This window comes from Trichosurus vulpecula, chromosome 2 (assembly GCF_011100635.1).
Source record: "Trichosurus vulpecula isolate mTriVul1 chromosome 2, mTriVul1.pri, whole genome shotgun sequence".
In the NCBI taxonomy this organism is placed as follows: Eukaryota; Metazoa; Chordata; class Mammalia; order Diprotodontia; family Phalangeridae; genus Trichosurus; species Trichosurus vulpecula.
In genome coordinates this window covers 191,728,292-191,743,185 of record NC_050574.1, presented here as the reverse complement: position 1 = coordinate 191,743,185, position 14,894 = coordinate 191,728,292, and the positions used below count along the sequence as shown (strand labels likewise).

The following is a 14,894-nucleotide window of genomic DNA, read 5'->3' as shown; positions in this document are numbered from 1 at the left end:
CATGTATTACATATATGTAATAGTAAATATTTCCCATGATCATAGGATTATATCTTTTTAGCTGGACAAGTCCATAGTGATTACCAAGCCCAACCCTCTTCATTTTCAAAATGAGGAAACTGAGTTCCAGAGAGGGAAAGCAATTGGTCCAGGGCCAAACAAGTCGTGTAGCCAGCAGGGATTTAGATATGTCTTCTGGTTCCAAATACAAAACTTTTATGATATCTGATGCTATGTTGTGGCCATCCCACCATTGTTGTTATTTGTCTGTCTCTTCCACCTCCTGGAGGTGATGGAGATGTATGGATAGCTCTTCCTTCCATTTTTCCTTGCTGGTGGCACCTGTAACAGTTCTGGGCACACAGGAGATGTTCAGTGATGCTGTTATTGATTGATAACCAGCTTTTTTTTTTCATTTTGATGAAATGCAACACAACAAAATGAACTAGTTAGAAGTATTTGTATCAAAACATAACTCACCGAATAGGGTCAGGAACTTCTCCTCGTTTAGGGGTGTACATATGCATCATTGTCGTTTCATAGGAATCCCAACTGGTATCTCCCGCTGAAAGCATAACATAGCATTTTCAGATTTAATGAACATAGGGGTTAATCTCTGTTTGGATACTGTTTGAGAGCATCAATTCACCAAGGAAAAAGTTTTGGCATGAGAACAGTTTTGCTATAAAGGAACCTTTTCTAATGCAAATGTAGCCCCCTAACTATTAATAATAGACTCAGGATAGTTAAGAGAATACAGTAGAAAGTTTTTTCTTTGGTTGTTTGGGGGCTTATGCAAATATAGATAATGAATTAGAGATTGTAATTGGAAAGAATCTTAGATAGAAGTGATTTCTCTTGTATGAATTAAGTCAACTCTCTGGATAATACAAGCCATTAAATCCTGTTATTAAGAAAAAGATGGGATGTGGCCTTGGATCATCCAAATTATCTGTGCCATTGAAAGAAATTACTTTATAAGAATTTGGCCAGTTGTTTGACTCTCTAAGTTCTTTTGCCTCTATAGAAAGCCACAGAATTATAGAATAACAAAGCTGAAGGAGACCGCAGAAGCCATCTATAGTCTAGTCCATAGCTAAGCAAGTGTCCGCTCTACAACTTACCTGGTCCTCAGTCAAGTCATCATCCTGTCTTTCTATTTGAAACCCTCCAAGGAGAGGGAACACACTACCTCTCCCAAGGCAACCCAAATCACTTTTGAATAGGCAACTGTTAGGAACTATTTCCATTATCAGGCCCAAATCTGCCTTATAACCTCTGCCCTTTGTTCTTAGTCTTGCCCTTTAGGAAACAAGCAGGAACAAATATAATCACTTTTCCATATGACAATCCTTGAGGTGATTGAAGACAGCTATCATGTTCCCTTTAAGTCTTCCTTTCTCAAGGTTAAATATCCCAAGTTCCTTCCACCAATCCTCAGATGACATTTAGAGGATTCTCAAGACCCTTCACCATTCTAACGGCTTCTTCTGGACGTTCTCCAGCTAGGCTTTTCTCCAACATCTTTCTTAAAATGTAGAACCCAGAATTGAATACAATATTCCAGATGTGATCTGATCATAGCAAAGTACAACAGAACTTTGAATTCTCTAGTAATACTGCTGTACATATGTGTGTGTGTGTGTGTGTATCTTCTGCAGCCTAAGGTTGTATTAGCTCTTTGGGCTGCTATCTCACACTGCTGATTCACACTGAACTTGCAAGTCCACTATAACCTCCCTAAATCTTTTTCAGAAAAACTACTCTCTAACCACATATCCTTCCTCCCTCCCCCCATTTTGAAATTATGAGGTTGATTTTTTAAACTCAAATGTACATTACATTTGTCCCTATTAATTTTCATCTTTATAAATTATTTCCATCCCAGTATTATTCTAGACCAGGGGTGGCTGAATTCACCCACAGCCTATTTTTGTATGAACCACAAGCTAAGAATGGTTGGATCTGGCCCTCAAGCTGTAGTTTGCTGAGCCTTATAGCCAATCAAGATCACTTTGCTTTGTTAATTCAGTTTTATGTAATTTTCAGTTTAGAATTCTTTTCCTCTCTCCACCTTGAGAAGGCAAATAAAACAAAACACATTATAGATATGTATAGTCATCATGTAAAATAAACTCCTTCACTAGCCATATCTGAAAAAATACATATGCTTCAATTGGAACTCTGAGACCATCAGTTCTCCAGCATGTTTCATCATGAGTCCCATGGAATTGTGTTTGGTCATTGTGTGTTGACCAGATTTACCAAGTTTTTAAAGTTGATCTTCACAATACCACATTAGTGTATAAAATTGTTCTGAGTTCTGCTAATTTTACTTTGCATCAGTTCATACAAATCTCCCTAGGTCTTTCTAAAACTATCCCCCTTCATTATTTCCTGTAGCACAATAGCATTATTCCATCACATTCATACATCATAATTTGTTCAGCCATTTCTCAATTGATGATTATCCCCCCTCAGTTTATAAACCTTTGTCACCACAAAAGAGCTGCTATGAATATTTTTATAAATATGATTCCTTTTCCTCTTTCTTTGATTTCTTTGGGACACAGACCTAGTACTAGTATTTCTGGATCAATGGAGATGCATGACTTTAATAATTTTTTGGACATAGCTCCAAATTGCTGTCCAGAATGATTGGACTAGTTCAAAGCTCCAAGAACAATGTACCTATTTTCCCACAGGCCCTCCAGCACATATGATTTTTCCTTTTTTGTTATCTTAGCCAATTTGATGAGTATGAAATGGTACCTCAGTTGTTTTAATTTGCATTTCTCTAATTATTAGTGATTTAGAGCATTTTTCATATGACTATAGATAGCTTAGATTTCTTCCTCTGAAAACTACCTGTTCATATCCTTTGACCATTTATCAATTGGAGAATGACTTGTATTCTTATAAATTCTACTCAGTTCAGTGGAGTTGTGAACTGATCCAGCCATTCTGGAGAGCAATTTGGAACTATGCCCAAAGGACTATAAAAATGTTCATATCCTTTGACCCAGCAGTATGACTTCTAGGGCTGTATCCCAAAGAGAGTACACAAGTGGGAAAAGGACCCATATGTACAAAAATATTTATAGCGGCTCTTTTTTGTAGTAGCAAAGAACTGGAAATCAAGGGGATGCCCATCAACTGGGGAATGACTGAACAAGTTGTGGTATATGAATGTAATGGAATACTATTGTGCAATAAGAAAGGGGGAAGATACAGACTTCATAATAACCTGGAAAAACCTACACGACATAATGCTGAGTGAGCGGAGCAGAACTAGGAGAACATTATACACAACCACAGATACATGGATTCTGTGATGACTAATCTTGATAGACTTCGCTCTTCTCAGCAATACAAGGTTCAAAGACAGCTCCAAAGGACTCATGATGGAAAAAGCTATCTACATCCAGAGAAAGAACAATGGAGTCTGAATGCAGATTGAGGCAAACTATTTGCTCTCCTTTTTTTTCTTTTGTTTTTGATTTTGTTTTGTTTTTGGTTTTGTTTCTTCTTTCTCATGATTCATCCCATTGGTCATAATTCTTCATTACAACTTGACTGTCATGTAAATAAATTTAATGCAAAGTTATATGTAGAAGATATATCAGATTCCATGCTGTCTTGGGTATGGGGGCGAGGGGGCATGCAGAACTGAATGTTGTAAACTAAAAAATAAAAAAATCTTAATTTAAAAAAAAAAGAAAAAAATTCTACTCAGTTCTCTATATATTTTAGAAATGACACCTTTACCAGGAGACACTAGCTGTAAAATTGTTTCCCAGATTTCTGTTTCCCTTCCGATCTTGGTTGCATTGACTTTGTTTGCGCCAAGACTTTTCAATTTAATGCAATCAAAATCACCCATTTTGCATTTCACACTGTTCTCTATTTCTTATTTGGTCATAAATTATCTGACAGGTAAACTATTCCTTGCTCTCCCAGTTTGCTTATAGTATCAGCCTTTATATCTAAATCAGGTACCCATTTTGAGTTTATCTTGGTATAGGATTTAAGATGTTGGTCTATGCCTAGTTTCTGCCAGAAGCTGGTGTCTTTGGATTAATCAAATAGTATATTACCATAGTCATTGGCTATTGTGTCTTGCATACCTAATGTATTCCACTGATCCATCACTCTATTTCTTAGCCAGTACCAAGTAGCTCTGATAATCACTGCTTTATAATACAATCTAAGATCTGGTACAGCTAGGCCACCCTCCCTAGCAATTCTTTTCATTAGTTCCCTTGCTATTCTGGAACTTTTGTTTTTCCAGATGAATTTTGTTATTGCTTTTTTTTTCTATCTCTATAAAATAATGTTTTGGTAGTTTGTTTGCTATGGCACTGAATAAGTTGATTTAGGCAGAATTGTCATTTTGTTATATCAACTCAGCCTACCCATGAGCAACTGATATTTTTCCAATTGCAATTGTGTTCATATAGCTCCTGGGTTTGTTTTGGCAGGTAGACTCCCAAACATTTTATAATGTCTACAGTAACTTTACATAGAATTTCTCTTTCTATATTTTGCTGTTGAGCTTTATGAGTAATACACAGAAATGCTGATGATTTATGTGGATTTATTTTATAACCTGTAACTTTCCTAAATTTGTTTATTATTTCAAGTATTTTTTACTTGATTCTCTAGGATTCTCTAAGTATACCATCAGATCATCTGCAAAGATAATCTTTCTATTTCTTACCTAGTACCAAATTGTTGTGACAATTACATCTTTGAGATCTCATACTACTAGGCCTCCTTCTGATTTTCTTTTTTTCATTAAGTCCCCCGTAATTCTTTATTTTTTGGTTCTTCCAGATGAATTGTATCATTTTTTCTAGCTCTATAAAGTGATTCTTAGGTAGTTTGATTGGTATGGCACTGAATAAGCAATTTATGTAGTATTGTCACTTTTATCATATTAGATCCGTCTACCCATGCTTAATTATTATTTCTCCAAGTTTTAGATCTATATTTGTGTGAAGTGTTTTATAACTGTGTTCACATAGTTCCTGTGTGTGTCTTGGCAGGTACAGTCCCAAGTATTTTATACCATCTGTAGTTATTTTAAATGGAATTTCTCTATCTCTCCCCCTGCTGAGTTTTGTTGGTAATATACAGAAATGCTGATGCTTTGTGTGGGTTTACTTTAAACCCTGCAACTTTGCTAAAGTTGTTTTGGTTAATTTTTTAGTGAAGTTTCTAGAGTTCCCTAAGTAAACCTTTGTATCCTCTGCAAAAAAATGATAGTTTTGTTTCTTCTTTACCTATGCTTATTCCTTCAATATCTTTTTCTTATATTCTTGCTATATCTAACATTTCTATTACAATATTGCACAATAATTATAATAATGGACCTCCTACTGGTCTTATTAGAAAAGCTTCTAGCTTATCCCTTTATTGATAACGTGTACGCTTGATTTTTGATAGATACTACTTTATCATTTTAAGGAAAGCTCCATTTAGTCCTATGATTTCTAGTGGTTTTTAGAAGGAACGGGGCTTGTGTTTTATCAAAAGCTTTTTCTGCAGCTATTGAAATAATCATATGATTTTTGTTGCGTATGTTACTAATATGGTCAATTATGCTTAGAATTTTCCTAATATTGAGCTAGCTCTGCATTCCTGGTATAAGTCCAACCTGGTTATAGTGTACAATCTTTGTGATAGATTGCAGTAGTCTCTTTGCTAATATTTTATTTAAAAATTTTGTGACAAATATTCATTAAGAAAATTGGTCTATAATTTTCTTTCTCTGTTTTGTTCTACCTGGTATGGGAAGAGATATAGACTCTAATGTTTCCTTTCATTCTGCCATCTTGACTCACCTATCCACCAATATTACTTTGCATTCTGACTATAATCCAATGAGTTAACTACCCTTACCCCTCAATACTTAATTTACCTGGCCCTTTCAAATACATTCTCTTTGCATGATCCTTTGTTAGTAGTATATCTGCAAAGGTTCATTAGTGAAAACAGATTCTGAACCAAGCTTAAAGCAAGTAATGGTTTTGTTTTGACGGTGAGGGAGTGGAGGTAATGCAGATAAGGGGAGTTACATGAGTCAAGACCTAGTCACAGCTGGGAAGATAAGCCCAGGATGAAACAGAACAGTGGGCTGCTTTATGAAGGATCTACAGGATGACCTATATGAGAGTGGATCAGTATCAGAGGGGCAAGGATGGGTTGTAATTTATATTGCTGGAACAAGTACCCACATCAATAAGATCCCAGAACCATCAAAATACATAAAAGTAAGGTTGGAGAGGTAGAAAGTTGAAAAGGGGGAAGGAGATGGAAAAAGTAATTGATGGAGAGACTCATATAGTATTCCAGAGTTGTTACCTTTTTATATAGGAGGCTCTTCATCAGGAGAGTGATATGATAAAACATTGTTGGAAGGAGATCATTAGAGCTGGATCCACTGAAGAAGGGGATCAGCTGACTAATAGTCATTTAAAGAGCACTTTAAATTCCTTACATGCACTGTCTCATCCAGGGATGAGAAGTTGGGGTCATAGTTAATTCATAAAGAGAAAGAAAAAGGTGAACTTAGAGAAACTGAAAAGAATGGAGCAGCATGATTGATCGATGGATTGACTGATTATAAATAAAATAGGGGGTGATTGAGAGCAGAGTCAAAAATAATATCCAAGAGGGTGGTGTCATCATCTTTGGTGCCATCTGGTTGTAGAATAGTGAAAAGAGCCCTGGAATTTGGATTCAAAGCCACCTGTTCTCCCAAACACGAACTGTATGACCCTAGGAAGGTCAATTGGAACCCCCTGTGCCTGAGTTTCTTCACATGTAAAATTGGGAACTTTAGGATAGTGCAAATCCTAACATTTCCATTTTACTACAACCTCAAAAAGTTGTATTTAATAATTGCTCAGAAAGGACTGTGATGGTCAAACAACAATAAAGATACATTTTTTAAAATCGGGTGAAAATTGCTTTGTAAATATCGGAACACCAAAAAATGAGAGCTGGTACTATGATTATGAGGAAGCTGGTAAGGGTTATTTGAGGTACAATGGCTACTTAAAGACTGCTACAATGCCTACCAAAGAGAGGAGGCATCATGGTACAGTAGAAAAAGCTACAAAAATTAATTACTGATTTTGTATTTTATAATTGATTTCACTCTGTAATTGATTCTATTCTGTAACCCTATTCTGTATTCTATGTAACAAACCTAAGCCTTTTCTTGTCTCTGAGTGTAGAAGCTCATGAGTTCAAAAGTTCAGTCTTCCTCTCTTCACAGTTAGATGCCAAAATTTATTCTCCCTGTTGATCACATTTACTTAAAGAGAAACTCTGAGCTAAAGTTTGGAAGGTTCAATACCCTCAACAAAACATTCTAATTCTAAGGGAACTGTTATCCTAGGACCATCTGCAAATCACTTCGTGCCAAAGAAGCTTGTTATTCCTCATAATTTCATCTCCTCAGAAACTCCATGACATTTGTATGTTATGCCTGAGAGCATACGAGCTGACCTGGTCCCACTTAGCCTCTCATTGCCAAATTAAAGGTGATCTTATCTCATTCTCAGGCACCAGTGAATCTACTATCCCCTGGTTCACTCTCAATAGCCTTGGGATGCATAATCCATAAAGCATTGCTTTTAAGACAGAAGGGTGGTCCTAGTCCCATATGTGTGTAAACCCCTGCTCTTAATGTAACCAATCATGATCCCTCAACCCCCAAGATGTTAGCAACCCCATAACCAATGGTATGATTTCCTCATCTACTCTGTATGTTCTTTGTTCTATGTTTATAAAAAAGAAATGCATCTTCAATTCTTTCTCTTTTGGCTAAACCAAGGCAGTAACTAGACCTGCTTTATTGATAGATTTGTGCTCTGTTAATACACTATTATATTGCTTGGAGAAAATGTGCCTCAGTCTACCTTTTGTTGAATTTCACTCGCAACAAAGCACAGATGAGTTAAAGGACGTGAGTTCAAATTCTTCTTCTGCCTCTGCCTCTTATTACCCCACCTTTGTACAAATCACAGGATTTCCAGTTTCCTCATCTATGAAATGAGAGTTTTGGAGTAAATGACCTCTGAGGGTTACCTCAAGCTCTAAATTAAGGGTTCTTAACCTGAGGTTTGTGATATATAGATATATGCGTATGCATCTACTGTTTTTTGTTGTTTACTTGTTTTCAGTCGTGTCTGACTCTGTGACCCCATTTATGGTCTTCTTGGCAAAGATACTAGAATGGTTTGCCATTTCCTTCTCCAAGTTCATTTTACAGATGAGGAAACTGAGGTAGGCAGGGTTAAATGACTTGCCCAGGGATCACACAGCTATTAAATATCTGAAGCCAGATTTAAATTCAGGAAGATGAGTCTTCCTGACTTCAGGCCCAACACTCTATTCTTTGTGCCACCTAGCTGCATGTATATAATTGTATTTCAATATAATTGTTTTTGTTTGTAATCCTCATGCATTGCATTTTTATGCATTTTAAAACATTATTCTTCATAGAGGCAGAGGCCAAGACTGACAGACAGTCTTTAAAAAGCAGGGAGACTCATCTAAGCTCTCCCAAATTTCCCTCCAAACAACTTTAAAATGATGACTCAAAATGAATTCCGAAGTGGCAGAACCAACAAAAAGATAGGGTGAAGCAATTTTCCAGCCCCAGACAACTTAGAAGTTGGCAAGAAAGGTCTTTCTCACTGGGGTGAGAATGAAGCAGTCTAGCATAAGCCTTGGAGGCGACTGAATCAGCAGCAGTAGTGGCTTCTGGAACTCTCAGCCCACAGAAGTAAAATTTGGATGTAGGTGCCTTTGCTGGTACTGGGTTTAGGATTCTGTCCCATCACCCATACTCAATTCCTGGTCTTAGCCCCAGGGTGGGGAGGAGCACTAGACTACACACTAGAACTAGGGACCCTGGTCACAGTTCCAGGGTGAAAAGAGTGCCCGTGGTCATTCACAGACAGTGCACAGGCCAGGAGGGCAGTGGCTATTCCTCTCCTTAGATCATGCCTCCTTGGAAGTACAGAAAACTTATAGACCCCCAGAACTATCTCTGAAAACAGCAGCATGAAAAACATGAAGCTTGGGACAGTGCCCTCTCCGAGCAATTTTAACAATTTTAACAAAGTTAAAACAAACAAGAACTCGACCATCGAAAGTTACTATGGTGACAGGGAAGGTCAAAACACAAACTCAGAACAAAACAACAAAGTCAAAACAGTTACATGCAAAACCTCAAAGAAAAATTAATTGATCTCTGGCCCCCCTCCCAAAAAAAAAATTCCTGGAAGAGTTCAAAAAGAATTTTAAAAATTAAATAAGAGAGATAGATGGGAAAATTGGGGAAAGAAAGACAGTGAGAAAGAAGATCATGAAAAAAGAGGCAAAAGCTTGGTAAAGGAGGCACAAAAAATACTAAAGAAAATAACACCTTAAAAAACAGAATAAGCCAAATAGTAAAAAAGAGAGAGAGAGAAAGAGAGAGAGAAGACACACACACACACACACACACACACACACACACACACACACACAAAACACCAAAGAAGAAAAACTCCTTAAAAAGCAAAATTGGCCAAATGGAAAAGGAGATACAAAACTCACTGAAGAAAATAATTCTTTAAAAAATAGGAATTGGGCAAGTGGAAGCTAATGATTCCTTAAGAAATCAAGAAATAAACCAAATTCAAATAATGAAAAGTAGAAGAAAATGTAAAATATCTCATTGGAAAAACAACTTACCTGGAAAGTAGATCCAGGAGAGATAATTTAAGAATTATTGAACTATCTGAAAGCTATGATCAAAAAAAGAGCCTCGACATCATCTTTCAAGAAATTATCAAGGAAAATTGCCTTAACACTCAAGAACCAGAAAGTAAAACAGAAATTGAAAGACTCTACTGATCACATCCTGAAAGAGATCCCAAAATGAAAATTCCCAGGAATGTTATAGCCAAATTCTGGAGCTCCCAGGTCAAGGAGAGAATATTGCATATATCCAGAAGGAAACAATTCAAATTTAATGGAATCACAGTCAGGACCACACAAAATTTAGCAGCTTCTATATTAAAGGTTCAGAGGGCTGGAATATGATGTTCTGGAGAGCAAGAGTGCTAGAATTACAGCCAAGAATCACATACCCAACAAAGCTCAATATAATCCTTCAGGGGAAAGATAGATATTTAATAAAATAGAGGACTTTCAAGCATTCCTGATGAAAAATGAGAGCTAAATAGAAAATCTGACTTGCAAATTATGAGAAAGATTAATTTTAATACTGCATCCATTTGATTATTAATTTGTCATATTCTTTTCTAGCTAAGGAATGTCATCTCATTTCAATTCTTCTCAAGGCATTTGCTCATTAACTAGCTTGGGCTGGGCACCACCCAATTGGGAATCTGAGTTCTGTTTATAAATAGGATATAACTTGAGTTAGATCACACACACACACACACACACACACACACACACACACACACAACCAAAGGGAAGAGCTTCTGTCCTTGCTCCCTTCATTAGAGTTTAGGGAAGCCTGGCTCATGAAGGAGAAAATTAGGCAGAGAACTAAAGATTGAAATGGCTTCCCCTGCCCAGATTGCTGGAGGCTACTGAGTTTCATGATTAAGCTATGTACTCAGCAGGAGTTGTGGAGAACTCTTAGCCCATCTTCTCATGTCATATACACCAATCAGGGTTGCTTTTCTCTTCCTAGGGGAGTTCCCAGTAACTTGCTGTCAAGAAGAAAGACCTGGATTTATACCAGTGGGAGACTCTCTCTTAGCATCTTTGATTACCAAAATAAATCATTAACCATCAATTCATTATTGGCTAGCCTAATTAATAAATTGATTTTTAATACCCAGAAACTTTGTCTCTTGGAATTTTATATGCCACAAATACAAGACTCAAGAGAAACATAAAAAATAAACAGGTAAGAGAAATCATGAGGAATTCAAAGGTTAAAATGTTGAAATGATACTTGCAACTCTTAAGAGCTTTACCATCATTAAGGCACTTAGAAGGAGTATACATAGAGGGCATAGAGGGTATGGGTGTGAATTGACTATGATAAGATGTTATTTTAAAAAATAAAATTAAGGAGTGAGAAATAGGGATACACTAGGAGAAAGGCAAAAGGAGACGTATGGGATAAATTATCTCACATAAAAGAGAAATGAAAGAGTGTATACAGTGAAGGGGAAGATGAACCTGGAGTGAAGCAAGGCCATGTGTTTGCTCCCATGCTTTTTAGCATGATGTTTTCAGTGATGTTGTCAGACACCTTCATTAAGAATTAAAATGGCATCAAGGTCAACTATTACACTAACAGTAAATTATTCAACTTGAAAAGGCTACAAGCCAGGACTAAAGTGGAGGAAGAGTTGGTGATCTACTTTAACTTCTAGATGATTGTGTACTCAGTGTACCCTCTAAGGCTGAGGACAAAGTATGGATTGATTCTCTGCTGCTCATGCTAACTTTGGCCTAACACCACCAAAAATACAGAGGCTCTCCACCAGTCAACACCATGCCATCCACATGTGGAACCACTGGTTACAGCAAATGGAGAAATTTTGAATGCTTGTGGATAAGTTCACTAGGCTGCCTACCAAACTGAAGGTCTACAGAGCCACTGGGCTAACCTGATTGTTGTATGCCTATGAAACCCAGACAGCATACCAGCACCACACTAGAAAATTGAGCTACTTCCATTTAAATTGTCTTAGGAAGATTCTGAAGATCACCTGGTGAGAAAACGGACCAGACACTGAGGTCCTTTTTCAAGCTGAACCGCCAAGCATTCAGACTCTACAAATGAGAACACATCTCCTATAGGTTATCCACATTGTTCAAATACCAAACGTATGTTTGCCTAAAAAAGACTATTTTATGGAGAACTCACACAAGGCAGGTACTCACATGGTGGGAAGAAGAAGCAAAAGAAGGACACTCTCAAGGTCTCTGTAAAAGAACTTTGATTGTGATACATAGGAGACACTGGCATTGGATTGTCCAGCATGGCATGCCCACATCAAAGAAAACACTGTCTTCTATGACCAAAGCATAATTGCAGTAGCTCAAAAGAAATGTGAGATGCACAAATTTAGAGATGTTTTCATCCTAGATGACCGTAAGGACTGTTTGTACTCGACTTGTGGTAGAGCCTTCCAAGCTCATATTGTCTGGTCAGCCACAGCCAGACACACAGTATTATTTACCCCAACATCATGATGTCATTTTGGTCTTCTTTGAGCAAAAAGGACAAACAAGAACATCATCAGAATTGGCTCAAAGAGGGAATAACATACACACTCAGTTGGTATAGAAATCTATCTTACCCTACAAGGAAGTAGGAGGAGGGGAAGGAGATGAAAGAAGGGGGTGAGGCTGGTTAAAGGTAGGGTGGATTGGAGGAGACAGAGCTCAAAAGCAAAATACTTGTGAGGAGGTACAGAGTGAAAGGAGAGAGAGAGATAAATGGGGGAAATAGGATAGAGGGAAATATACAATAATCATAGTTGCGAAAAAAATTTACAGCAAGTTTCTCTGATAAAGGCCTAATTGCTCAAATGTGTAGATAACTGAGTCAAATTTATAAGAGTATAAGTCATTCCCCAATTGATAAATGGTCAAAGAATATGAATAAGCAGTTTTCGGATGAAGAAATCGAAGTTATCTCTACTCATGAGAAAAACGCTAGAGAGAAAGAAAATGACAAATGTTAAAGGGGATGTGGGAAAATTGGAACATTAAAGCACTGTTGGTGGAGTTGTGAACTGATCCAACCATTCTGGAGAGCAATTTGGAAAAATGTCCAAAGTATACTCTTTGACGCAGCAATACCACTACTAGATCTGTATTCCAAAGAGTTTTTTTTAAATGAAAAGGACCTATGTGTACAAAAATATTTTATAGCAGCCCTTTTTGTGGTGACAATGAATTGGAAATTGAGGGGGATGGCCATCATTGGGGAATGGCTAAACAAGTTGTGTGATGACTGTGATGAAATACTATTATGCTATAAGAAGTGACAAGCAAGATGCTTTCAGAAAAACCTAGAAAGACATGAATTGATGCAAAGCCAAGTGAGCAGAACCAAGAGAACAAGTGTACACAGTAACAACAATATTGTAAATGATTAACTGTGAATGACTTAGCTATTCTCAGGAATACAATGATCCAAGACAATTCCAAAGGACTTGTGATGAAAAATGCTATCCCAGCTCCAGAGAAAGAACTGATGAAGTCTTAATGCAGATCAAAGCATACTTTTTTTAACTTTATTTTTTCTTGGGGTTTTTTTGGTCTATATTTTCTTTTATAACATAAGCTAATATGGAAATATGTTTTACATGACTACATGTATAACTATGTCAAACTGCTTGCCTTCTCAAGGAAGGGGAAGGAAAACAAGAAAAAGAGGATTTGGAACTCAAAAATTTTTAAAAAATGAATGTTAATATATCTTTACATGTAATTTTAAAAAATAAAATATTAAATAATAAAGAAGTAGAAAAAACATAATTCTTTAAAAGGGACTATAAGATTTACCAGACTGCCAAAGAGGTTTATGACCCAAAAAATGGTTCCAAATAAATGCTCTAAATCTATGAACCTATGATAACTTACTTCCTAAGAGAGCACACAAAAAAACTGTCTAATTATGCTATATGCCAATAGTTTAAGGACCCTTTTTTTTTGGTGTAACTCCTTCTAGCCAATACAGTAACCACTCTATGAAGTGGGAGGCAGTCTCTGAGAACTGCTGTGACCATATCGAGACTTGTTCAATCCATCCATCCCTAGGCCTGAATTTAAAAGTGCCCAAAACTCGTGTAGAGGTTTTGAGAACCCAGGGTCCCATCCACATAAATGCATTCCCAGCCAAGTTCGGCTATACTTTTGCCCCAGCTCCTGACCTTCTATAAGCCTAGGGTGCAGAATCCTAGGATTCATCCGGAAGTCTTTAACTCTTTTTTTCATTTTCAAAAGAGATAAAGATCTCATGCCGGGCACTTTTTATTGAGCAGATGGATTTATTACACTATAATATGAAAGAAGCAGGTATTTGTTACCTCATCTAAGCATTGTTTGCTTTTCTTCTTAAAGGAGACAACACACTGGAAACTGGACATTCTGGCTTGATTCTCTTTTTCCTCAATTACTAGTCTAGTCCTTTCGGGTGTGAGGGGTGTTACACCTCTGGTGTGAGGGCTTGCTGAGCCCTTTTCAGGGCTGCTCATCCACCTTGGGTGTCCAACTGGTCACCTATTCTCACCTGTGGTTCTCCAAAAACTATACCATGCAGAGAAGCTACTGCCTGGTAAAAACCATCTAGGCTAGGTTGAGGATAATCTACAGGTCTCAAATTGATGAGTTAAGGGGATGTCTCCCCCAAGCATGTGAAGACTCCCCCAGCCCCCAGCAGAATAGGTGGATGAGAACAACTTGTTCCAACAGCCATACAAAAGAGGCTAAAGTAGGTGCTGTGGAGCACTTAAGAGCCTGGTCAGACATCAAAGACATCAAGGTCATCCACCGCATCCCCAGCCCACACAAGTTGTTCTGACTTTTGTCCTGCCACTGGACTTCAATGACTCTGTAAGATAGGTTGGGGCTGACAACTTTTTGCAGACTCTGCCTCACTTAAGTCCATTTCACATGCACGTCAAGACATCACCCCATGGCATCATTGGTCTTCTTTCAAAAACAAAGGACAAAATAAGAACTCGTCCTTTACTTTTCAAATCTCTCACCAGACAAATTTAACCATTCCTTTCTTCTTCTTTTAAGGCAGTAGCGGTTTCACCACTAGCCCAAGGGCTGGCTATGGCCAATGACACCATTGCACGAGAATCTTAAGAAAAGTATCCAGA

The 14,894-nt window shown here is 37.4% G+C and overlaps 1 protein-coding gene across 2 annotated transcripts in view; it reads right to left on the bottom strand.

The window, feature by feature from the left end:
• TEX26 (testis expressed 26) overlaps positions 1-14,025 on the bottom strand; it is a 31,894-nt gene extending 17,869 nt beyond the window's left edge. Inside the window, exons 1-2 of one of the 2 annotated variants that reach the window (XM_036746840.1) lie at positions 13,938-14,025; positions 481-565 (exon numbers count right to left, since the gene is read on the bottom strand). In XM_036746840.1, the coding sequence (XP_036602735.1) occupies positions 481-565; positions 13,938-14,025 (173 nt within the window). Of the gene's footprint in view, positions 1-480; positions 566-13,937 lie in introns of those variants that run through there. The other variant, XM_036746841.1, reaches the window with a different exon arrangement.
• Positions 14,026-14,894: the final 869 nt, after the last annotated feature.